We start from the raw sequence: 24,901 nt of genomic DNA, 5'->3' as shown, positions 1-24,901 counted from the left end.
AAAAAATATAAAATAAAAATATCTGCCCTCGATATTGCCATTTTGATATTCAGTATATCGGGGAAAAATAACGCCGAAATATATCGGTAGTTTTGGGAAAAAGTATCAAAATTTTTAAAATCAACAGCCCTAGTTCTGGGTGACTTTCTGAACTCTCCCCATTTCCCAAATCTTGCCAGTCCTTTTACTTCACCTGTCTTCCTTGCTTTTCAACCCTTCTGATAAGAAATGGAGCCACTGCTTCTGAAAGCCTGCAGATTTAAATAGCTTTGTATGTGTTCTCTCCTGCCGCTGCTTGGTAAGCAGATTTTTTATCTTTACAATTATGTGGTATGGGAAGAAGTATACTTAGAGAGAGATTCTAATGTCACATTCTGTTTATTCCATGGCAAAGTTACTCAGAAATTCCATTAAAAAGACAACTAGGTTGCAGGCAGCTATGGAAATCAAAAAAATTATGTAAAAGGAAGAGGGAAATTTATATAAAGGCCATAATAAGCCAAGATCCAACAGTACTTGTGTAAATGCAAATAATAAGATAATACACTGAAGAGCCAAAGAAACTGTTACACCTGCCTAATATCACGTAGGGTCCCAGCAAGCATGCAGAACTGCTACAACAAAGCATTGCATGGACTCAACTAATGCCTGAAGTAGTGCTGGAGGGAACTGACACCATGAATCTTGCAGGGCTGTCCATAAATCTGTAAGAGTATGAGGGAGTGAAGATATCTTCTGAACAGCACGTTGCAAGACATCCTAGATATGCTCAATAATGTTCATGTCTGGGGAGTTTGGTGGCCAGCTTAAGTGTTTAAACTCAGAAGAGTGTTCCTGGAATTGCCCACATCCATTGAAATGCACAATGAGCATGAATGGATGCAGGTGTTCAGACAGGATTCTTACATATGTTTCACCTGTCAGAATCATATCTAGACATACCAGGGGTCCCACATCACTCCAAGTGCACACACCCCATACCATTACAGAGCCTCCACCAGCTTTGGTTGGTGGGTTTAAGGAGGGGGGGATGGACCAAACTCCACCAGCTAAACCGTCCCCTGCTGACATGCAGGATCCATGGATTCATGAGGTTGTGTCTATACTCATATCCATCCACTTGATGCAGTTTGAAACTAGACTCAGCCAACCAGACAACATGTTTCCAGTCATCAAAAGTCCAGTGTTTGTGTTGTGCCCAGGCAAAATGTAAAGCTTTGTATTATGCAGTGATCAAGGGTACATTAGTGGGCCTTCAGCTCCAAAAGCCTAGATTGATGGTGTTTTGCTGAATGGTTCACACGTTGACACTTGTTGATGGCCCAGCAATTGAAATCTGTAGCAATTTGTGGAAGGGTTGCACTTTGGTCACGTTGAACGATTCTCTTCAGTTGTTGTTGGTGCCATTCTTGCAGGATCTTTTTCTGGCTGCAGTGATGTCAGAGATTTGATGCTTCAGCAGATTCATGATGTTCACGGTATACTCGTAAAATGGTTGTACAGGAAAATCCTCACTTCATCACTAGCTCAGAGATGCTGTGTCCCGTCACTTGTGCGCCGACTACAACACCACATTCAAACTCACTTAAAACCTAATAACCTGCCATTGTAGCAGCAGTAGCCGATATAACAACTGCGGTGGACACTTGTCGTCTTATATAGGCATTGCCAACCACAGTATTCTGCCTATTCACATATCTCTGTATTGGAATACGCATGTCTATACCAGTTTCTTTGGCGCTTCAGTGTAAAACTGTATGAGATATTGTCAAACAATAGAGGACAGCTGTGAGTGAACAAGATACCATAACATTTAAACTAAATGACAATGTTGTGATTGATGATTCATAAGTTGCAAATACTGTTAACAGTTACTTTCTAAATGCAGCAGAAAAAATAGTATTAAATGGTTCATTTAAAAAGGCAGGAGAATATATTAAGAATGTCATTTCTCAAAACTTTAAACAACTTGAAGTAGCACCAACATCTTTCAATGAAAGTAATAGAATTATAAAAACACTAAAAAACAAAAGGTCATATGGTGTTGATGGAATTTCAAAAAGAATTTTGGAAATTTATTCTACCTTAATAAGTGATGTCCTTAGTGATACATGTATGCATAAATGTCGCAGGCATTTTTACAGATTAAAGTATGCAATTTTTAAACCTGTTCATAAGAAATGTTACAAGAAAGACTTAAATAATTGTTATCAAATTTCTTTACTGACATCTTTCTCCAAAATATTTGAAAAAGTAATGTACTCAAGAGTAGTCTCACGTTTAAATAGAAACAATTTACTTAGCACACCACAGCTTGGATTCTAGAGGGGTTGCTCGACTGAATGCTGTTTATACAGTCGCTCATCAAATGTTACAAGCCTGAAATAATAGAATATTATCAGTTGGTATGTTTGATTGCATAGATCATGTGACACTCTGAGAAAAACTTAAGTTTTGTGGAATTGATGACTTTACACAGAAAGAATGTTGTTCTGAGCGATTCAAACACTGTTGGAAGGGTAAAAAGTTTTAATAACTGGGGAGAAATCACAAAGGGAGTCCCACAGGGCTTAATTTTGGGTCCACTCCTGTTCTTCTTCTTGTGTGTGCGGTCCTCATTCAACAAGCAGAAGCAGAAATGATACTATTTGCAGATGATACTACTGTTATAATAAATTGTGTTAGAGGAAAACCGACAGAAGAGGTCGTTAATGGTGTTTTTTTCCCAAGAATTATTAATTTTTTCTCTGAAAATGGACTTTCTTAATTTTAAAAAAAAACACATGTATTCAGTTCTGTGCAACAGGTAGCAATATTATAAATTGATGTAGCACATGAACAGGATTCATTATGTAGGATAGAATGCTCCAAATTTGTTGGTTTGCGTATTGATGAACACTTTAATTGAAATAAGCCTATTACTGAGCTTCTCAAACAATTAAATTCAGCCACTTTTGTTATTCGTACAGTTGCTATCTTGGAAACAGATTAATCAAACTGCTGACATATTTTGCATATTTACTCTCAATAATGTCTTGTGCAGTCATTTTTTTAGGGAACTCATCACTTAAAAAGAATTTATTGTACAAAAGTGAGCAGTGAGAATAATATGTGGAGTTCATTTGTAGTTTTCATGTAGGTACAGTCAGGCATTTAAACTGCACCATTACAATACATAATTCACTAATGAAATTCATCATAAATATTCCATAACAATTTGATAACAATAGTGAGGTCCACACCTACAACACTAAAAGAAGAAAATGACATTTATTACCCATTATTAAAGCTATCAGTGGCCCAGAAAGGAGTTCAGTATACAGCAGCATAAATTTTTGATCATTTGCCCAGTAACATAAAATGTCTGACAGGTAGCAAAGTAAGGTTTAAGTCTAACCCAAAATCCTTTTTTCTAGAAGACTCATTCAATTCCTTGGATGACTTTGTGTTTAAAGACTGGTAGCCTGCTAAAAAAACCTTGTTTTTAAGTATAGTTTCATGAGTAGGACCAAAAAGTTATGTATTCATTAATGTTAACACTAGTTATGTTATATATATCTTGTAAACTGACTCGTTCCACATCATTTTGATAAAAACAATCATTCAAATTATCTACGGAAAATGTAACTAACGAACTAACTAAAACTAGGTAACAACTACATCTTTAACTTTTAATCAACCTGTTTGGATCATATTTATTGAAGACTATGGTGTATCAAAAGTTTAAAGAGCAATAGGGCACAATATAATGGTGGGATAACAGGAAATGGTAATAGAGGACATAAACTAAGCCACAATGGTGAGAAATCTTCAAACCTGAAGAGAAATGATGTCAGAACAGTCAACATACCTCAAAAAGATGTTCCTGGAATGGCATTCTTGCAAATTACACAAATTGGTAACCTATAGTGTGGTGACAATTTTTATATCATCATCACCATCAAGAATGTTTCACTATTACAGAAATAATGCGTCGGTTAGACTGCCAGTGAGAGAGCACCTCAACTTCCCGCTGCTAACAAGGCAAGTTCACCATTTGTTTGTTACATATTTTTACGAGCTGCAAACAGGACCAGCTTCAGTAATGGATAGGAACTATGACTGCTGTGTACGGATGCGAGCCGAGTTGGTGACCCTTTGCTCACAGCTCCAGGTGGTGTTGGCTTGCGTCACACAGCTTGAGCGTGTTGCCTATGGGCATCTCTGTTTAGGGTCGGACATGGCGATGTGAGGGATGTTGAGCATGTCCCCCGATCGGTCCACTGCTGTGGCCACTCTGGGTACTGTCTGCACTGAGGCTGACCACTCGCCTGTGGTTGAGTGGGAGATCATTCCAAAGTCTGTCAGGCAGCAAAAGACTTTCTGAGGGGCCAATCGTAGGGCCTCTCCAGTTTGTTTGATGAACAGGTTTTGGGCGTCTCTAAGCCAGATGCAGTTGTCCACGCTGTTCGAGAGAAAGCTTCTCGGCTCACAAGGTCTGGGCATTCACAGAGGATGAGTTTGCTGCTAGTTAGGAGCTCCAATATTAGGCACGTAATGGGGCCCCTTAGGAACATGGCTGCCAAGGAGGGGAAGGAAGCCAGTGTGCACTCCGTGTGCATAGCGGTGGGAGTCATTCCAGATGTGGAAAGGGTGCTTCTGGATGCCATGAAGAGTACAAGGTGCAGCCAACTGCAGGTGGTGGCTCATATCGGTACCAATGACAAGTGTCGCTTTGGATCAGAGTAGATTCTCTCTGATATCAGGCGGCTATTGAAAATGGTAAAGATTGCTAGTCTTGCTTGCGAGATTAAGGCAGAGCTCACCATCTACTGCATCATCGATAGAATGGACTGTGGTCCTTTGGTGCAGAGTTGAGTGGAGGGACTGAATCAGAGGCTTAGGCTGTTCTATGACTGTGTAGGCTGCAGATTCCTTGACTTGCACCATCAGGTGGTGGGTTTCCGGGTTCTGCTTAATAGGTCAGGAGTCAACTACACACAGGAAGCAGCTACAGAGGTAGTGGGGGCTGTGTGGAAGGGACTGGGCAGTCTTTTGGATTAGAGGGTTTCAGGAAACCACAGAAAGGGCGTCCATCTAAAAGGAGGCAGGTAAAACACAGTACGGTAGTTGTAGAAACAATCAGAATTGTAGTTGTAAATTGTTGTAGCTGTGTTGGGAAAGAACCAGAACTCTAAGCCCTAATAGAAAGCAATGGGGCTCAAATAGTTATAGGTACAGAAAGCTGCCTGAAGTCAGAAATAAGTTCAGCTGAAATTTTTTCAAACAACCTAACAGGATGGATTAAATACAGTTGGTGGTGGAGTATATATTGCTGTCAGAAGTACGTTTGCCTTGTAGTGAAATTGAAGTAGATAGTTCCTGCAAAACAGTATGGGTAGAGGTTATACTTGACAATCGGACTAAACTCTTAAACCCACCTCCCGACTCAGAAGATATAGTTGCTGAACAGTTCAAAGAAAATTTGAGTTACATTTCAAATAGGTAATCCACTCATACAATTATAGTCAGTGGTGACTTGATTTCAATCTACCATCGATATGCTGAAAAAATTATACATTTAAAGCCAGTGGCAGGCATAAAACGACATCTGAAACTGTACTGAATGCTTTCTCAGAAAATGATTTTGAACAATTAGTTCATGAACCATGGACCTTGCCGTTGGTGGGGAGGCTTGTGTGCCTCAGTGATACAGATAGGGGTACCGTAGGTGCAACCACAACGGAGGTGTATCTGTTGAGGGGCCAGACAAACGTATGGTTCCTGAAGAGGGGTAGCAGCCTTTTCAGTGGTTGCAGGGGCAACAGTCTGCATGATTGACTGATCTGGCCTTGTAACATAACTAAAACGACCTTGCTGTGCTGGTACTGCGAATGGCTGAAAGCAAGGGGAAACTACGGCCGTAATTTTTCCCGAGGGCGTGCAGCTCTACTGTATGGTTAAATGATGATGGCGTCCTCTTGGGTAAAATATTCCGGAGGTAAAATATTCCCCCATTCGGATCTCCGGGCGGGGACTACTCAGGACGACGTCGTTATCAGGAGAAAGAAAACTGGCGTTCTACTGATCGGAGCGTGGAATGTCAGATCTCTTAATCGGGCAGGTAGGTTATAAAATTTAAAAAGGGAAATGGATAGGTTAAAGTTAGATATAGTGGGAATTAGTGAAGTTCAGTGGCAGGAGGAACAAGACTTTTGGTCAGGCGAATACAGGGTTATAAATACAAAATCAAATAGGGGTAATTCAGGAGTAGGTTTAATAATGAATAAGAAAATAGGAGTGCGGGTAAGCTACTACAAACAGCATAGTGAACGCATTATTGTGGCCAAGATAGACACGAAGCCCACGCCTACCACAGTAGTACAAGTTTATATGCCAACTAACTCTGCAGATGACGAAGAAATTGAAATGTGTGATGAAATAAAAGAAATTATTCAGATAGTGAAGGGAGACGAAAATTTAATAGTCATGGGTGACTGGAATTCGGTAGTAGGAAAAGGGAGAGAAGGAAACGTAGTAGGTGAATATGGATTGGGGGGAAGAAATGAAAGAGGAAGCCGCCTGGTAGAATTTTGCACAGAGCACAACTTAATCATAGCTAACACTTGGTTCAAGAATCATAAAAGAAGGTTGTATACATGGAAGAAGCCTGGAGATACTGACAGGTTTCAGATAGATTATATAATGGTAAGACAGAGATTTAGGAACCAGGTTTTAAATTGTAAGACATTTCCCATTTCCAGGGGCAGATGTGGACTCTGACCACAATCTATTGGTTATGAACTGTAGATTAAAACTGAAGAAACTGCAAAAAGGTGGGAATTTAAGGAGATGGGACCTGGATAAACTGAAAGAACTAGAGGTTGTACCGAGTTTCAAGGAGAGCATAAGGGAACAATTGACAGGAATGGGGGAAAGAAATACAGTAGAAGAAGAATGGGTAGCTTTGAGGGATGAAGTAGTGAAGGCAGCAGAGGATAAAGTAGGTAAAAAGACGAGGGCTGCTAGAAATAATTGGGTAACAGAAGAAATATTGAACTTAATTGATGAAAGTAGAAAATATAAAACTGCAGTAAATGAAGCAGGCAAAAAGGAATACAAAAGTCTCAAAAATGAGATCGACAGGAAGTGCAAAATGGCTAAGCAGGGATGGCTAGAGGACAAATGTAAGGACGTAGAGGCTTGTCTCACCAGGGGTAAGATAGATACTGCCTACAGGAAGATTAAAGAGACCTTTGGAGAAAAGAGAACCACTTGTATGAATATCAGGAGCTCAGATGGAAACCCAGTTCTAAGCAAAGAAGGGAAAGCAGAAAGGTGGAAGGAGTATATTGAGGGTCTATACAAGGGCGATGTACTTGAGGACAATATTATGGAAATGGAAGAAGATGAAATGGGAGATATGATACTGCGTGAAGAGTTTCACAGAGCACTGAAAGACCTAAGTTGAAAGAAGGCCCCGGGAGTAGACAACATTCCATTAGAACTACTGACAGCCTTGGGAGAGCCAGTCCTGACAAAACTCTACCATCTGGTGAACAAGATATATGAGACAGGCGAAATACCCTCAGACTTCAAGAAGAATATAATAATTCCAATCCCAAAGAAAGCAGGTGTTGACAATGTGAAATTTCCGAACTATCAGTTTAATAAGTCACGGCTGCAAAATACTAACGCAAATTCTTTACAGACGAATGGCAAAACTAGTAGAGGCCGACCTCAGGGAAGATCAGTTTGGATTCCGTAGAAATATTGGAACACGTGAGGCAATACTGACCCTACGACTTATCTTAGAAGCTAGATTAAGGAAAGGCAAACCTACGTTTCTAGCATTTGTAGACTTAGAGAAAGCTTTTGACAATGTTGACTGGAATACTCTCTTTCAAATTCTAAAGGTGGCAGGGGTAAAATACAGGGAGCGAATGGCTATTTACAATTTGTACAGAAACCAGATGGCAGTTATGAGAGTCGAGGGGCATGAAAGGGAAGCAGTGGTTGGGAAGGGAGTGAGACAGGGTTGTAGCCTCTCCCCAATGTTATTCAATCTGTATATTGAGCAAGCGGTGAAGGAAACAAAAGAAAAATTCGGAGTAGGTATTAAAATTCATGGAGAAGAAATAAAAACTTTGAGGTTTGCCGATGACATGGTAATTCTGTCAGAGACAGCAAAGGACCTGGAAGAGCAGTTGAACGGAATGGACAGTGTCTTGAAGTGAGGATATAAGATGAACATCAACAAAAGTAAAATGAGGATAATGGAATCTAGTTGAATTAAGTCGGGTGATGCTGAGGGAATTAGATTAGTAAATGAGACACTTAAAGTAGTAAAGGAGTTTTGCTATTTGGGGAGCAAAATAACTGATGATGGTCGAAGTAGAGAGGATGTAAAATGTAGACTGGCAATGGCAAGGAATGCATTTCTGAAGAAGAGAAATTTGTTAACATCGAGTATAGATTTAAGTGTCGGGAAGTCGTTTCTGAAAGTATTTGTATGTAGTGTAGCCATGTATGGAAGTGAAACATGGATGATAAATAGTTTGGACAAGAAGAGAATAGAAGCTTTTGAAATGTGGTGCTACAGAAGAATGCTGAAGATTAGATGGGTAGATCACATAACTAATGAGGAGGTATTGAATAGGATTGGGGAGAAGAGAAATTTGTGGCACAGCTTGACTAGAAGAAGGGATCGGTTGGTAGGACATGTTCTGAGGCATCAAGGGATCACCAATTTAGTATTGGAGGGCAGAGTGGAGGGTAAAAATCGTAGAGGGAGACCAATAAATGAATACACTAAGCAGATTCAGAAGGATGTAGGTTGCAGTAGTTACTGGGAGATGAAGAAGCTTGCACAGGATAGAGTAGCATGGAGAGCTGCATCAAACCAGTCTCGGGACTGAAGACCAAAACAAAAACAGTTCATGAGCCCACTCGAAGTGTAAATGGTTGTGAAAGCATACTTGACCTCTTAGCAACAAATAAACCTGAACAAATAGGGTGTATCATGATGGATAGAGGGATTAGGGACCATAAGGCAGTTGCTGCTAGGCTGAATACCGTAACACCCACAACCACCAAAAAGAAACGCAAAGTACATCTATTTAAAAAAGCTGATAAAAATGCTCTTAAGGATACAGGTTACTTACAAATGGTGGAAAAATCAAAACTTTTGTATGGCTTTATTAAATTCTATAGTCTTTCCTCATTACATTGATATCTACATTATAGGGTTTCAGATGAAAAATGACCTATATTTACCAAATTTTAAAGCAGTTGTTGTTGATTTGGACATCTTGTCTTCTTTGATAAAGGAAGTGGCTAAATGTAAGCAATGTGATGGTGTAGGCTGACTGGAAATAACTGAACAACAAAGTAGCAGGAAGGGTTTAGTGTCAAAATTACTTGTTCTGCTTAAATCCTGCAATAAATCTATAAATCTACCTCAAAAATGACTTCCAACACTGTGCATAATTCATATGATTTGAATTTGAAGTTAGTGTATGCAATGCATGCAATAGGAAAAGGAAAAAAGGCTGCTCAAACGTTTTGTGATTTAATGGACATTCCTCCTTCTCCCAGTAGATTCAGCAAGTACATAAAAATACTTTTAGGTGCCTTGGCAGTTGTGTCTAAAGCATCTATGAAATGTGTAGTAGAAGAAACTGTAAATATTAGTGGAACCAGGGACACTGCTGTTGCACTTGATGGGACATGGCAATGTCGAGGACATCATTCCTTGAATGGTGGTGTAAGTGCTACTTCTCTGGAGAATGGTAAAGTTGTTGATGTTGAGTGCTTATCTAATTACTGCCATTCCTGCCATGGTAACGCTGAAGGTCATATTGAACATCAGTGTTCTAATAATTATGATGGTTACAGTGGAGGTGTGGAGTGCGATAGAGCTCTAAAAATATTTCGGAGGTTGGTGCCCGTTTATAACGTTAGATGTATGAAGTATCTAGGCGATGGGGACTATGAAGCTTTCAATAAAATTAATGAGTTCAGTGTTTATGGTGATACCTTGATAACAAAACTGGAGTGTTGTTGACATGTGCAAAAGAGGATGGGTGCTAGATTGAGAAAGCTATGAAGAGACATGAAAGGAAAGTTGCTATCTGAAGGAAAATCTGTCTGGCCGAGGCAGATTGACTGAAACTGAAATAATCTTCAGAGTTGTTATGGACTGGCCATTAGACAAACTGCAGCTCTGAATGATTGTATAGCAATAAGAAAAGCTGTATGGGCCACCTACTTTCATAAGTTGTCCACAGATGACCACCCTGTTCACAAACTTTGCCCTAAAGGAGCAGATTCTTGGTGTGGTTACCAAAAAGCAAAGGAAAGTGGTCAAATACACCATTATAAGCATTCTCTTCCTGAGCCTGTTATGAATGAAATAAAACCAATTTTTAGAGATCTGAGTGACCCTGTTTTGCTTAGTAAATGTATCCATGGGGGCACTCAGAATACAAATGAAAGTTTCAACTATTGCACATGGGAAAATTACCCAAGAATGTTTTTGTAGGACTAAATACATTAAAAGTTGGTGTACTAGGTGCAGGGATATGTTTCAGTGATAGGAAGGTAGGAAGTCCTGAGAAATTTAGGCATAAAATGTGGCTCTAATAGGAAAGATCAACTGCTTGCATGTGACAGACAATGGGTGCATGAAGCTGAAAGATTTGCTCTTCAAGTTACCAAAGAAGCAAGCACTGCTAAAAGGAGTGCCAAGAGGAAGTTTGAAGATGAAGAAATGCTGCAGGATGAAGACTAAGCTTCAGGAATGTTCTGAGGCACAGTTTAATTGGACTCATATCTTCTTTCGCAATTCCTCTCAAGTTGGGTTTTTCAGAATTCAGGTACAAATATTTCCTGAAGTTTACAAAGCATTGTTCTAATTTTTTTCTGTAACTTGCAGTAGTCCACACTTATTAGTAGACCTAAGCTTTATTGCAGAATCAACTAAATTATAGAAAAAATAACATTTTTATTAGGAAAAAAATTATAAAAATTAAAATGTAAGATGTGATATTTTTTATCCATGTAATATACATAATAATACCAGAGAAGGAAAGTTGCTACTCACCATATAGCGGAGATGCGGAGTCACGATAGGCACAATAAAAAGATTCACACACTCATAACTTTCGGCCATTAAGCCTTTGTCAGTAGTAGACACACACACACACACACACACACATACACACACACACACACACACACACACACACACACACACACACACACACACACACGCAAATGCAACTTGCACACACGTCTGCAGTCTTGGAGAGCTGTAGTTTCAGCTCTCTGAGACTGCAGACGTGTGTACAAGTTGTGTGTGTGTGTGTGTGTGTGTGTGTGTGTGTGTGTGTGTGTGTACTGCTGACAAAGCTTAATGGCCGAAACCTATGAGTGTGTGAATCTTTTTATTGTGCCTATCGCGACTCAGCATCTCCGCTATATGGTGAGTAGCAACTTTCCTTCTCTGGTATTGTTACATTCCATCCTGGATTTTCCATTGTTTAATATACATAATCGGTGGAATTAAATAGGTCTAGTACCTCAGCCATCATGTCATGCATATCTGGTAAAAATTTGGTCTTCTTCAAATGTATGACATTGGATTAAATGGTACCTCAATTTGAGGAAGCATTTTGGGAAAAAAATGGTATCAATTTCTTTGTAATTTTTTTAATAACCCTAAGTGGGTTCAAAAGTATTCAAAATACTTCTAATTTGTTTAGAAAGTGTGCTGCATTACCTGATATCAACAAAAATTCTGTAAAACATACGACGGCAATTGAGAGATATATACCACATGAATTAATAAGTGATGGTACTGATTCCCCATGGTACATAAAACAGACCAGATAGCTGTTGCAGAAGCAAGGAATAAAGCATGCCAAATTTAAAAGAACGCAAAATCTCCAATATTGGCAAAGATTTGCAGAAGTTCAAAATATAGCGTGTACTTCAATGCGAGATGCTTTTAACAATTTCCACAGTGAAACTCTCTCTTGGAATCTGGCAGAAAACCCAGAGAGATTCTGGTCGTACATAAAACACACCAGTGGCAAGGCGCAATAAATACCTTCACTGCACGATAACAAGGGTGAAGTCACTGATGAAAGTGCCACTAAAGCAGAGTTATTAAACACGGTTTTCTGTGAAACTCCTTCACCATAGAAGACAAAGTTAATATTCTTGAATTCCAATCAAGAACAACTGCCAAGATGAGAAACATAGAACTAGATATCCTCAGTGTGACAAAGCCATTTAAATCACTTAATAAAGGCAAGGTCCCTAGTCCAGATTGTATACCAGTCAGGTTCCTTTCAGAGTATGCTGATACAATAGCTCCATATTTAGCAATTATATACAACAGCTTGCTCATAGAAAGATCCATACCTAAAGACTGGAAAATTGCTCAGTTCACACCAATACCCAAAAAGGAAATAGGAGTAATCTGCTGAATTACAGGCCTATATCACTAACGTCGATTTGCGGTAGGGTTTTGGAACATATACTGTGTTCAAACATTATAAATTACCTCGAAGAAAACAATTTATTGACACCCGGTCAGCACAGATTCAGAAAATATTGTTTTTGTGAAACACAAATAGCTCTTTATACTCATGAAGTAATGATTGTTTCGACAGGGGATGTCAAATTGATTCCATATTTTTAGATTTCTAGAAGGCTCTCGACCCCGTTCCTCACAAGCAGTCTTCTAATCAGACTGCATGCCTATGGTATATCACCTCAGTTGTGTGACTGGATTTGTGATGTCCTGTCAGAATGGTCACAGTTCATAGTAATAGACAGAAAGTTATCGAGTAAAATATAAGTAAAAACTGGCATTCCCCAAGGAAGTGCTGTAGACCCTCTATTGTTCGTGATCTATATTAATGATGTGAGAGATAATCTGAGTAGCCCTTTGCAAATGCTGCTGTGATTTACTGTCTTGTAAAGTCATCAGATGATCATAATGAATTGCAAAATGATTTTGATAACATATCTGTATGTTGTGAAAAGTGGCAGTTGACCCTGAATAAAGAAAAGTGTGAAGTTATTCACATGAGTACTAAAGGAAATGCGCTAAATTTTGATTAGGCGATAAGTCACAGAAATCTGAAGGCTGTAAATTCAACTAAATACTTAGGGATTACAATTACAAATAACCTAAATTGGAACAATCACATAGATAATGTTGTGGGTAGAACAAATCAGAGACTGTGATTAATTGGCAGCAGGTCTACTAAAGAGACTTACTTACACCACACTTGTCCGCCCTATTCTGGAGTATTGCTGTGCAGTGTGGGATCCTCATCAGGTGGGACTGACAGATGACATCGAAAAAGTTCAGAGAAGGGCAGCTTGTTTTATATTATCGCAAAATAGGGGAGATACTGCCACAAACATGATACGTGAATTGGAGTGGCAATCATTAAAACAAAGGCTTTTTTCGTTGGGATGGGATCTTCTTGTGAAATTTCAGTCACCAGTTTTCTCCTCCAATTGTGAAAACATTCTATTGGCACCCACCTACATAGGGAGAAATGATCATCACAGTAAAATAAGAGAAATCAGGGCCTGCACAGAAAAATCTAAGTGCTCATTTTTCCTGTGTGTCATTCGAGAGTGGAATGGTAGAGAGGCAGCTTTATGTTGGTTCTTTGAGCCCTGTGCCAGGCACTTGATTGTGAATAACAGAGTAATCACGTAGATGTATATGTAGACCATGAAACACAGATCTGATTAATGGAAGAGAGTAGTATGGTATGGTAAGTAACTCTTCACTTTGTTTCCAACAACAGATAATGATGCTGAAAGAGTCTTACATTAAGGTTGCTTTCTAGCTCCTGTTGAATATTGGGATGATTGTGCGGTGTGCAAGCCGCAGTTTTGTGATGTTTGGTTGGACCTGTTGCTAATAGTCAAAGCTGAATTATGTCCAAGGACGGTGCTGACATTTTAGGTGATAATGTGCATCCTGTAGTACTGATAATAGGCACTTCAGTAGAACATTTTTAATAAAAGTGTCCCAATCTGGTTGTTGATAAACATTCTGATGAACTGTAGCAGTTTGTCCATCTTACCCCATGATTAAAATTACTTGAAGTCTGTGATTGGTTTTAAACTAGGAAAGTTGGATTCAAATTTTATAGCCTGTTTTATGATGGAATTAAAAAATTCAAACATTAATGATTTTCATTAAACTTCGGTTCACAGCTGTGACAAAATGTTTAAATGATTGCATATTGCCTGCAACTGTCTTTGTTGTATGATTTTATAATTTCAGCCCAATATTTCATTCGCTAATTTTTGACTGATGTATTCTGTACAAATGTGTAGATGCTTGAAAATAGTCTATGGTTTAAACTGTACAGTAGTACAAAAAAAAGTTAAATTGACAGTGCAGGAAGAATGCAACCATCTACAAAAGTCAGAAGTTGGTAAGCAATAGGTTAAAGGTTGTGCAGTACCATTCTGAGTTTTCCATAGTTTTTTGAACCATTCATGCATATTCACTGTCCATGGTTACTCAGGTATGGCTATGCAGTGTGGCTAAGTTGCGATAGAGGTTGCAGAAAGTGTGAAATTGTGACCCCTTCAAGTTTGAAAGGTTACCTAACTTTGCATTTCATTGTTGCCTCACCAGAACAGAGATGTTAAAACCAGAGAAGTAATGAGGACTGTTTGTACAGGCATTGGTGCTCACCAAGCCAAATGGCAAGCCCTACTATGTTGATCATAAATGGCCATCAACTCTTGGCAACTTGCAAACACACAAAAAAAAGGCTCATAAAGTATATGTTGTAAATAAACGACAGTGAGTGTTAGTTTCTTTAAAATATAGAAACTTTCACTTGGTCTCCTTGCAACGACATGGAAGGGAAGCTAGCTAGCGCATTTTGATGTTGGTCTACACTTGGCCGGTAAAGTCATCATAAGGGCAGCTAGATTACCTTTATGTGATGAGTGATGGAAAACAGATATAGTAATTACATAATATAAAGGAATATACATCAATATATTGATATCATGGTGATCTTTCTTTAGCTTAAGAAGTGACACAATGTGCTGTAGCTGTCTTAATCCTTGGACTTCATCTTACACTACTACCTTCCATGCCATTCACTTTCTTGCTTTCTTTTGGACGGACAGCCTAGTGTTTGGTGATCTTGAGGTTTTATAGAAGTATCAAATCGAAGTACAATTTTTTAAGTGGTATGCTGTGAAACTTCTGAGATAATAATTAAGTTGCTTGTTTGTAATGTTGCATGAACAATCAAGTGCTACCATTTTTGAGAAAATAAGATAAAACTGAATTATGAGCTGGAATAACTTACTTCCTTTAACAAGGTTTGCACACAAGTGTAAAATGAGATGGAATTGACATTAAATGGTTTTTACCCTTTGTTTTTCAGAGTTAGAAAATGGTTTTCAGAATTTAGGGATGCCTCTACATCACCAAATGTAACAATTCTCAGTTCTGTATTTAATATGCAGCTATTCAATGTAAACAAGTTTGCTGCTGTTGCAAAACTAATCGTGTCTTACATGAAGACTTGGATTTGGTAAAACATTCCACTCAATGGATGTTACATCTGTTAACTGTGAGCAAAAAAGTATTGAAAGAATATTTCTCAAAAGTGTTTATATTTGCTTAAGTATTTTGCTTATTTCACACAATTAATGATATTATGAAACTATGTGTTGAAGGACTGATAGCACTGTATTCCTTTACCCCCATCCTTCTGACCCCACAATTGCTTGCAATTTTAAGCTAATGTGGAAGAAGTACTGAGACAACATACTTCTTTAGTTTTTTGTCTGTCAATCAATTCAAACAGAAGAGAACACTGTTTTGTTGTTGTATGCAATGCTAGATTTGTAAAAAAAAAAAAAAAAAAAAAAAAAACTGTGACCTTCAGAGGGTGTTTTTGAAATTTAGATTTCTTAAAACGTTATTTTAACACTTTTCTGAGGATTGTGTGGATACATACAACTTTTGTTGTACATCACTTCCATCACATCAGAAGTTCTAGCGTACCACATTCAAAATCTGTGGTTCTGATATTTTTCTCGTCAGATGTAACAGTACAGTGTATGAGTGCATACAATCACAAATCGAGCACTGATTGTATATATTATAAAATATAATAGAGTAACATGGAATTATTTCACCTTTTTTCAGGTGGTTATGGGTCAGTATTGCTAAATAAAATGCGTCAAGTGGAGAGCTGTGATTTTTCTACTCCTGTAATAGAATTTCCACTGACTCTTGGACGGGATTTCTGCGGTACTGTGGAATATAAAGGCTTAGGCGTTCGTCATCTGAGTATCGGAGATGAAGTATGGGGTGTACTACCACCACATAGGCAAGGAAGCCATGCTCAGAGGATTGTTGCCCCAAGTTCTTTGGTATCAAGTACACTGTAACATAATGATGCTAATGAAAGAATAAGAATGTAACCTTATGTATAAGTGTTGTGTGATAATATTAATGTGTGTTCTTTTCTAAACTTTACCAAAATATATTTCTTTGAACTGTGAATCTATTGAATTATCAGCTCAGCAGGAAAACTGAAAAGTATGATCAGGCTTATCACTGAGAAAAATCACACGTTGCGCTGAAGTTATTGTCAAATTTTTCAGAAAAGTATTGGTTCAGTAAGCTGTTAATTTAGATATGGATTTTCTATCTATTGTTTCAGACTTTTATGCAGTCATAAACCAGGATTTTGGCTAAATTTTGTTTCATCAAGTTCAGAAACAGATTGCATAATTTATGAACCGTGGATATGCTTTATGAACCAATAGAACAGCACATGCTGATCATCTATAATTTTCTTATTAGAAAATATGTTTTGCTTATTCAACATTAGGTTGTATTGCAGATATAGTCATTTAAACAATGGAAAGTCCAGGTTGGAATATCAACAGTATTATGAAAAGGATAGATTAGTACTCACCTAGATTACTACTCACCCTATAGATGACAAGTTGAGCTGCAGACAAGCACAATGAAAAGAATGTTACACATTGAACTTTTGGCCAACACTTTCTTCAGAAAAGAAAATGCAAATACATTCACACAAGCAAGCAGACTCACGCACACGTGACCACTGTGTTCAACGGCTGTGCCCAACATTTCAAAGTTAATTAAAAATTTATTTAATAGTCACAAAGATCAGTTGAGATGAGACTGTTACTTTGCTCAGCTTTAAATGTATTATGAGTTGTTCATAGCACCATACAATTTTTCTGCAGTTTTGGGCAATTGGACATGGAAAACTGACGCTCAATAGAAAGATATGATTAATGGTTTTACTATCATTCATATGTTAGGTACACTTTAGGTGTAGTTTTCCCCTCACCATTGTTGTCTACACTGCTGCCTAACGTATCATTTTCATACACAGCCACGTTACCACCAAATATTTCACTAGAGTTTTGGATACAATGAAAAACAGTAAAGATAATCATGGACTTCGTAGTTGAAGTGTTGAGTAGTTAGCAGGTTCATAAATAACATAAAAAATAACTTTCTACTAAATTTTGAGCTTGCAACCATGTGGGTTTCAACTCTTCCAGTGATATTTTGGCCATGTACCAACTGCCCATCCGTGTAGTGAGCCAAGATAATGATATCATATACCAAGAGCAGCCTTTTATGATCTACCACAGTGACACTGAGTGGTGAAGTGGTATATCTTGTAGATGCTTGTTCTGTAGCAGGTTGAGAAAGTGCTCCTTCTTTATGTACTTGATGTGGCAGCAACACTCTGGCAACTTCTCTGCAATTTAATTATATTGAGCATCCGATTCCATGTGGTTTATTGAATGTACCACTAATCAAATATCCTTAATTCCCTTTAAACAATGAAATGAAAGCTAAAATCCTAATGTTGTTTTAGTTTATAAAGTGGCCCATATCTGTACAACATTCTGCCACTGCTGATTTGTCTGGTTATTGCAAGAAGGTGTACCATTGGTGTTCAGTGTGTTTCTCATGAACAGTTTATATCATTTGGCCAATATCAGTATATGAACTGCCATAACTTCTATAAGGTACACACCTTTAGAAGGAATGAGTCATTCATCAGACAGCTGATCAGCATTGCAGTCTTCATAGGAGGGCAGGAAGTATCATCTTCATCTTCCGGTGTATGTAACTTGATTTCACATGAAATGCAGTGCAAATCTGATCCTGGGAACATCCATTCATTTCTAAGGTTTGCTTGCTCATCCTGTAGACTTGATAATTCACACAGTGAACAGTTTTTTAAATATATGTGTTAAAACTATTAAAATTTAAAATTTGAAAAAAAGCTATTTAATGTATGAATTTCAAGCAATCATGTATAACTATTTCAGCTGTGGCTGCCCCAGTTCTAAAATTATCTGTCACCGTGTAGAGTGTGGGGTCTCCTTACCTAAGACACTCTGTGTCTTATGTACCAAAATTTTCAGGGCACTAGTAGTTTGTGAAGGGAATGGGAACTGCTGGCGTTTAAATATAGATTTTTGTGTGTGGGTTTGCAATTTATTGCATTTGTTACTGTATTTTAAACATTATAATGAACAAGAATGTCCAAAAACTGGAGGTGCCCATCTTTTCTTATTTCCATTGTGAATTGAATAGGTGCATGGATGGAATTAAGTGCTGCAAAAATTGTTTTAGTTTTATGGCAACATCCTTTCTTAGAGCCAACAAACAAAGAGCACACGCATAGTGTTTCGGCTGACTGGGACAATGAGTATTTCAAGCAACAATTTCTGTGTTGTTCATGTGCCCATCATCCACTCAACACGAGAAGGGCTTGGCAGGAAGCAGCAGGTATATGAGATAGGAATGCGAGAGGGAGAGGCAGCGAGAGCATTGAATAAGAATGAGACACATGGACATTGAAACCTGAGAGTTTGTCCAGCATATGAGGTCAATAATATAGGGGAGTGGATTGGGAGGAATTGATAGAAGAGGGGAAGGAGTAACTATGGAGAAGAAGATGTGGGTGCAAGTGGTTAGCTGAGATAGATGCCAGGAGGATTAGGGGAACAAAGTATGTGTTTCAACGATAACTCCCATCTATGTAGTTCAGAGTAATTGGTACTGTGGGGGAAGAATCCAGATGACATGGATAGTGAAGCAGCCATTGAAATCTAGCATGTTGTACTCAGCAGTGTATTCTGCTGCTGGGTGGTCAACTCTGTTATTCCGTCAGAGGCCAGGTCGCCTGTGAAAGCAGACATGTTATATGCCAGCTATGCTTTAGTTTATTATGTACACCATTTTATGTGGGCATGACCACCAACTGTCCACGCAAAAGAATGGCCACCGGCAAACTGTGGTCAAGAACAGATTTGACCACTTAGTGGCACAACACACTGCTGAACAGAACATGGTCAATTTCAGTACCTTCTTCGCAACCCATACCATTTGGAGCCTTCTGTCCACAACCATATTTACTGAACTATGTAGATGAGAGTTATTTTGGCAACACATATGTCATTCTCGTAATCCTATGGCCCTCAGTCTCTGCTGACCCTCTCTGCTGACCCTCTTCCCCACATTCTCCCCTTCCTCTGTTCTGCCACTCCTTCCCAATCCACTGTCTCACATCATTTGTCATTGTGCGTTTCACGAACTCATTGGTTCCAGTGTCTCTGTGTCTCATTCCTTCCTCAAGCACTTGCTGCCTTTCTCCGAGCCGTCAACCACATTTCATCAGTCGTCCTTGCTGCTCCTGGCCTCATTTTTTCCCTCACCCACCCACAGGGTCATTTTAGTTCCCAAGTGAAACAAGCCAGCGTTTGAAGTGCTGACCTAAGAGCAGCTGCCACAGCTGTAAGATTTCTATACAGAATTTATTACAATTAGTAACAGCTACTTGGCTTGCCATATTGAGAGGGGTGACAAAGTCAAAGATTTGTATGCAGTGTGTGTCACAATTACCAGCAAAAACTGACACAGGTGAAAATGTAAGATGGAAAAGGGAGGAGGAGTGATACTCACATGATAAGTGAAACAGAGGATGTAGATAATGTACTATGGAAAAATTAGGCTCTATTGTGATAGATACTTGAGACCATGCTTTCAAATGTAGTAAAGTATTGTGATGTAAGTGGTATGTAATGCTTGTCTGTAAGGCACAAGAACTAAGATAGCACTTTTTTGCAAGAAAGACGTAGTTTGACTGGAAGCAGCAGCTGTAGTTTTTATTCTCTGATATAATGTGTGCCAACTTTAAGTGCACAGTTCTGATTTGTGCCTCTTTGACATTCATTTAGCAAAATTATTGATGAGTTTCTGATACATATTTTACCACGTCTCAAGAATGATGTTTTCCTGTTCTTCCACAGCCGGTAATTTTCTGGCCAACATGGCATACATCTTCCAAGTGGCTGCTTACGATATTTAATAGAATTCAAGTCTTGGCAGCAAAGCGGATATGGTAATTAACTGAAGCTGTCACCTTGTTGCTTATCAGCCACCTACTGATGATTATGAGGAGGATTGTGTCCTTTCATAAAGGAATCTCCAGCAATCAGCATACTACCAAACAAATATTCATATTAGACTGGTCATATTTGTTTGATACATCAAAGAAATCTTTCAGGCAGCATGTAAGTCTGTAAATCAAATACCTCAGTGTTGGTACGAGGGTTGACTGAAAAGTAATGCCTCCCCTTTCGTAACTCTTCAACATTTGGCAGCATTGGTATGCGGCAGGTTCTGGCTTGTTCCGTAGCCTCATCTCTACATCTCCACTTGGCGGGAAGCCTTAACATTGAACCATTGTTTTGTTACAGTGTAAAGTATGGAATGCTGCACAGACGATTGGTCAGTGCGATTGAAGCAACGTGCAGTCATTGAATTCTTGACAGCAGGAGTTGTCACCCCAAAGGGGATTCATCAGAGAATGAAAGCAGTTTATGGTGATTGTGTGGATGTGAGTACTGTGTGTCATTGGGCGAGTAAGCTTAAAGTTGTTGAGGCGGCAACATCTGACTTGCGTGACAAACAAAGAGCTGGATGTCCATGACAGCAGTTACTGAGTTTCACAAGCAAAATGTTGACAGGTTGATTCACGACAATTGTCATATCATTCAGAGAAAAATTGCAAACACAATCGGCATTTCATAAGAATGTGTTGGCCACATTATCGCTTTGCTTGGCTATCGAAAGATCTGTGCACAATGGATGCCCTGGATGCTGACTCCTGAAATGAAAGTGCGCAGGCTTGAAATTTGCCAGAAACTCCTCTCTCGTTATGAGAACGAAGGTGATGCCTTTCTCCATTCAATTGTGACAGGAGATGAAATGTGGGTACTCCATTATGATCCGGCGACAAAATGTCAGTCTATGGAATATTGACACAAAGACTTGGCCCAAAAAAAGAAATTCAAGACGCAACCCTCAGCTGGAAAAATCATGGCCACAGTGTTCTGGGATGCAGATGGTGTTATCCATGTTGATTTCCTTGATCGTAGAACAACAATAAATTCAAAGCGATACATCACAATACTGCGAACTCTGAAACGACTACTAACAAGGATCCAAAAGGAAGAGGGAAATGTTTTCCGGCAGCATGACAATGCCAAACCACACACTTCACATACCACCACAGCAGAACTTCAGAGACTGAATCTCACCACCATACTGCACCTTCCATGCAGTCCAGATTTAGCAACATCTGACATCTGACTTCCATCCGTTCCCAAAAATGAAAGACGATCTGCGGGGACATCATTATGCTTCTGATGAAGACGTTGAGATAGCTGTGAGACTATGGTTGCGGAAACAGAGTGTTGACTTCTTCTGTGACGGCTTCGCAAAACTTGTTCATCATTGGCAGAAATATATCCAATTTTGCTGGTGATTATGTGGAAAAGTGAATGTTGGCAGTTAAAGATCACATTCTAAGGATTATTTCTGTGTTTGATGTATTAAAATATTCCCACCCAAACCCACTTAACGAAAGTGGAGGCATTACTTTCCATTCAACCCTCATACCTGCACTTGCTGTTGTTCCTATTAATAGTGGAATGTTTTAGGTACATTTTATCACATTCCTCACACCATGCAGATGTAAATTAATTTATTTTCCAAATTATTAGTTCTCAAAAGTTGACATGGTGAGACTGGTGCCAGGAAGAAATATAGATAAATTCTGTTACACACAATAATTCTCACAGTGAATCTTCGTGGCAGATTAAAGCTGTGTGCTGGACAGAGTCTCAGTTTGTCACCCACTTTTAATCTGCCAGGAAGTTTCATATCAGCACACCCTCTGCTGCAGAGTGAAAGTTTCATTTTGAAATTCTTATGGTGTCAACTTCCAACTAGAGTACAATTCATTAGTAAATAATTGTTGCTGTGGTCTTCAGTCTGAAGACTGGTTTGATGCAGCTCTCCAAAGCACTCTATACTGTACAAGCTGCAACCTACATCCATTTGAACCTGCTTTCTGTATTCATCTCTTGGTCTCCCTCCACAATTTTCACCCCCTGCCCCCCCTCTCCCTTCCCGTCACATCCCTTTAACTCTAAACTGATGAGTCCTTTATTTCCGACAATGTTTTCTACCAACCATTCCCTTCCTTAAGTCAAGGTGTGCCAATTGTGTTACCTTCTCATTAGTTATGCAGTCTAATTGTCTAATCTTCAGCAGTCTACTGTAGCACCACATTTCAAAAACTTCTATTCTGTTCTTGTCTGAACAGTTTTATCATCCACATTTCACTTCCATGCAAGGCTACACTCCAGAAAAATACCTTCAGAAAATACTTCCTATCATTTAAGATTATATTCAATGTAAAGAAATTTCTCTTCTTCAGAAATGATTCTATGGCAGTTGTGTGTACATTTTCTGTCTTCTTCATTTCACCCATTGTCAGTACCCGTGTCTCACTCCCTTCTCAACCACCGCTTCTCTTTCATGTCCTTAGAGCCTTATTACTACTGTCTGGTTTCTGTGCAACTTGTAAATAACTCTACACTATCTATATTTTATCCCTGCTACCTTCAGATGTTCCAAAAGCATACTCCATTTAACATTGTCAAAAACTTTCTCCAAATCTCCAAATGCTATAAAAGTAAACCATTTTCTTAACTTGTCTTCTAAGATAAATAATGAAATGTCGTGTGGCTAGGACCTCTCGTCAGGTAGACTGGTCGCCCGGTGCAAGTCTTTTGAGTTGACACTACTTTGACAACTTGCATGTCGATGGGGATGAGAGGAGAAAATCTCTGACCCAGCCAGGAATCGAACCCGGGCCCCTTTGCCCAGCATTCTGCCGCGCTGACCACTCAGCTATTGAGGCAGATGTCTTCTAAGATAAGTCATAGGACCAATATTGTCTCGTATACCGCTGGTTTTTACTGGAGCACAAACTGTTCTTCCCTGAGCCTGGCTTATTCCTGTTTTCCCATTATTCTGTAAAGTATTCATGTCAGCATTTTGCAACATCAACTTATTAAGCAGATAGTTCAGTAATATTCATACCTTTAGACACCTGCTTTCTTTGGAATTGGAATTATTATTGTATTCTTCTTGAAGTCTGAGGGTATTTCTCCTGTCTTGTACACCTTGCACACCCAATAAAATAGTTTAGTCATGGCTAGCTGTTCCAAGGATATCAGTAGTTCTGAGGGAATGTCATCTCCTCCAGAGACCTTGTTTCAACTTAAGTCTTTCAGTGCTCTATCAAATTCTTCTCGCAGTATTATATTTCTTATCTCATCATCATCTCCTTCCTCTTCCCTTTTTATAATATTGCCATCACGTTCATTTCCTTTGTGTAGCCACTCTATATTCCTTCCGCCTTTCAGCTTTCCCTTCTTTGCTTAGTGCTGGTTTTTCATCTGAGCTGTTGATATTCATATAGCTGCTTCTCTTTCCTCCAAAGGCCTCTTTAATTTACCTATAGGCAGTATCTATTATTCCCCAATATTTAATGTGTACACTGAGCAAGCAGTAAAGGACACCAAAGAAAAATGTGGAGAATGAATTAAAATTTTGGGAGAAGAAATAAAAACTTTGAGCTTTGCCTATGGCATTGTGATTCTGTCAGAGACAGTAAAGGACTTGGAAGTGTGATTGAATAGAATGGACAGTGTCTTGAAAGGAGGAGGTAAGATGAACATTAACAAAAGCAAAACAATAGTGATGTACTGTAGCTGAATTAAGTCAGGTGAAGAGGGATTTAGATTAAGAAATAGGAAACTAAAATAGTTTTGCTATTTGGCCAGTAAAGTAATTGATGATGGCTGGGGTAGAGAGAAATGCAATTATAGGCAGTTGATGTTGATACTGTGTGTCCTGTAGCTATTTGCAAAATGAACTTTAGTGGAATAGTGTTACAGGAATGTTGTGTTGCTGTCCATTGTGATCATAGTTTGTCTAAAAGTGACAGGATGCATGCTCTGAGCTGCAAAAAGCAAAAACAAATGCAGTGCAGGAATAGAATATTGTGTAGATGCTGAAGAAATATAAAATCATAAAGTTTACAACAATATTTCTTATAAATGTGTGTTATTGTCTAGCAAGGAGAGGTCCTACCTGGTGCTGGGGTCTACTTTTTGAAACTATCTGTATAGTGATGAAGGATAAGGTCACTGCATTGATTCACCTTGTTTATGAGTAATTAACGAAAAAATTTCCATATTTATATTCTCTGTAGTTTTAATAAGGAATGCTATACATACTGGTTGCATAGCATAGTGGTTAACATACAATCCTCATGTTCAAAGGATTATGGGTTCGAATCTTGTTAGGTGCTTTAAAATTTTTTTATTTGTAATTTGGTATCAAAATGACATTCATCAATATTTTTATTCAATTAATTTTTTCAACTTTTTCATTTCTGTTCCTCTGTCATGTCATTTTAAT

General features: G+C 38.7%; 1 protein-coding gene across 1 annotated transcript in view; it reads left to right on the top strand.

Annotated features, from left to right (window-relative positions):
• Window positions 1–24,901, top strand: part of LOC126473256 (reticulon-4-interacting protein 1 homolog, mitochondrial) — an 87,602-nt gene that overhangs the window by 37,403 nt on the left and 25,298 nt on the right. Inside the window, exon 2 of the mRNA XM_050100190.1 lies at window positions 16,202–16,428. Coding sequence (XP_049956147.1) covers window positions 16,202–16,428 — 227 coding nt within the window. The remainder of the gene's footprint in view (window positions 1–16,201; window positions 16,429–24,901) is intronic.

The sequence above is a fragment of the Schistocerca serialis genome, chromosome 4 (genome assembly GCF_023864345.2).
Source record: "Schistocerca serialis cubense isolate TAMUIC-IGC-003099 chromosome 4, iqSchSeri2.2, whole genome shotgun sequence".
In the NCBI taxonomy this organism is placed as follows: Eukaryota; Metazoa; Arthropoda; class Insecta; order Orthoptera; family Acrididae; genus Schistocerca; species Schistocerca serialis.
Note: the sequence above shows the minus strand (reverse complement) of the source record. Positions and strands in the feature narration are given on the sequence as shown.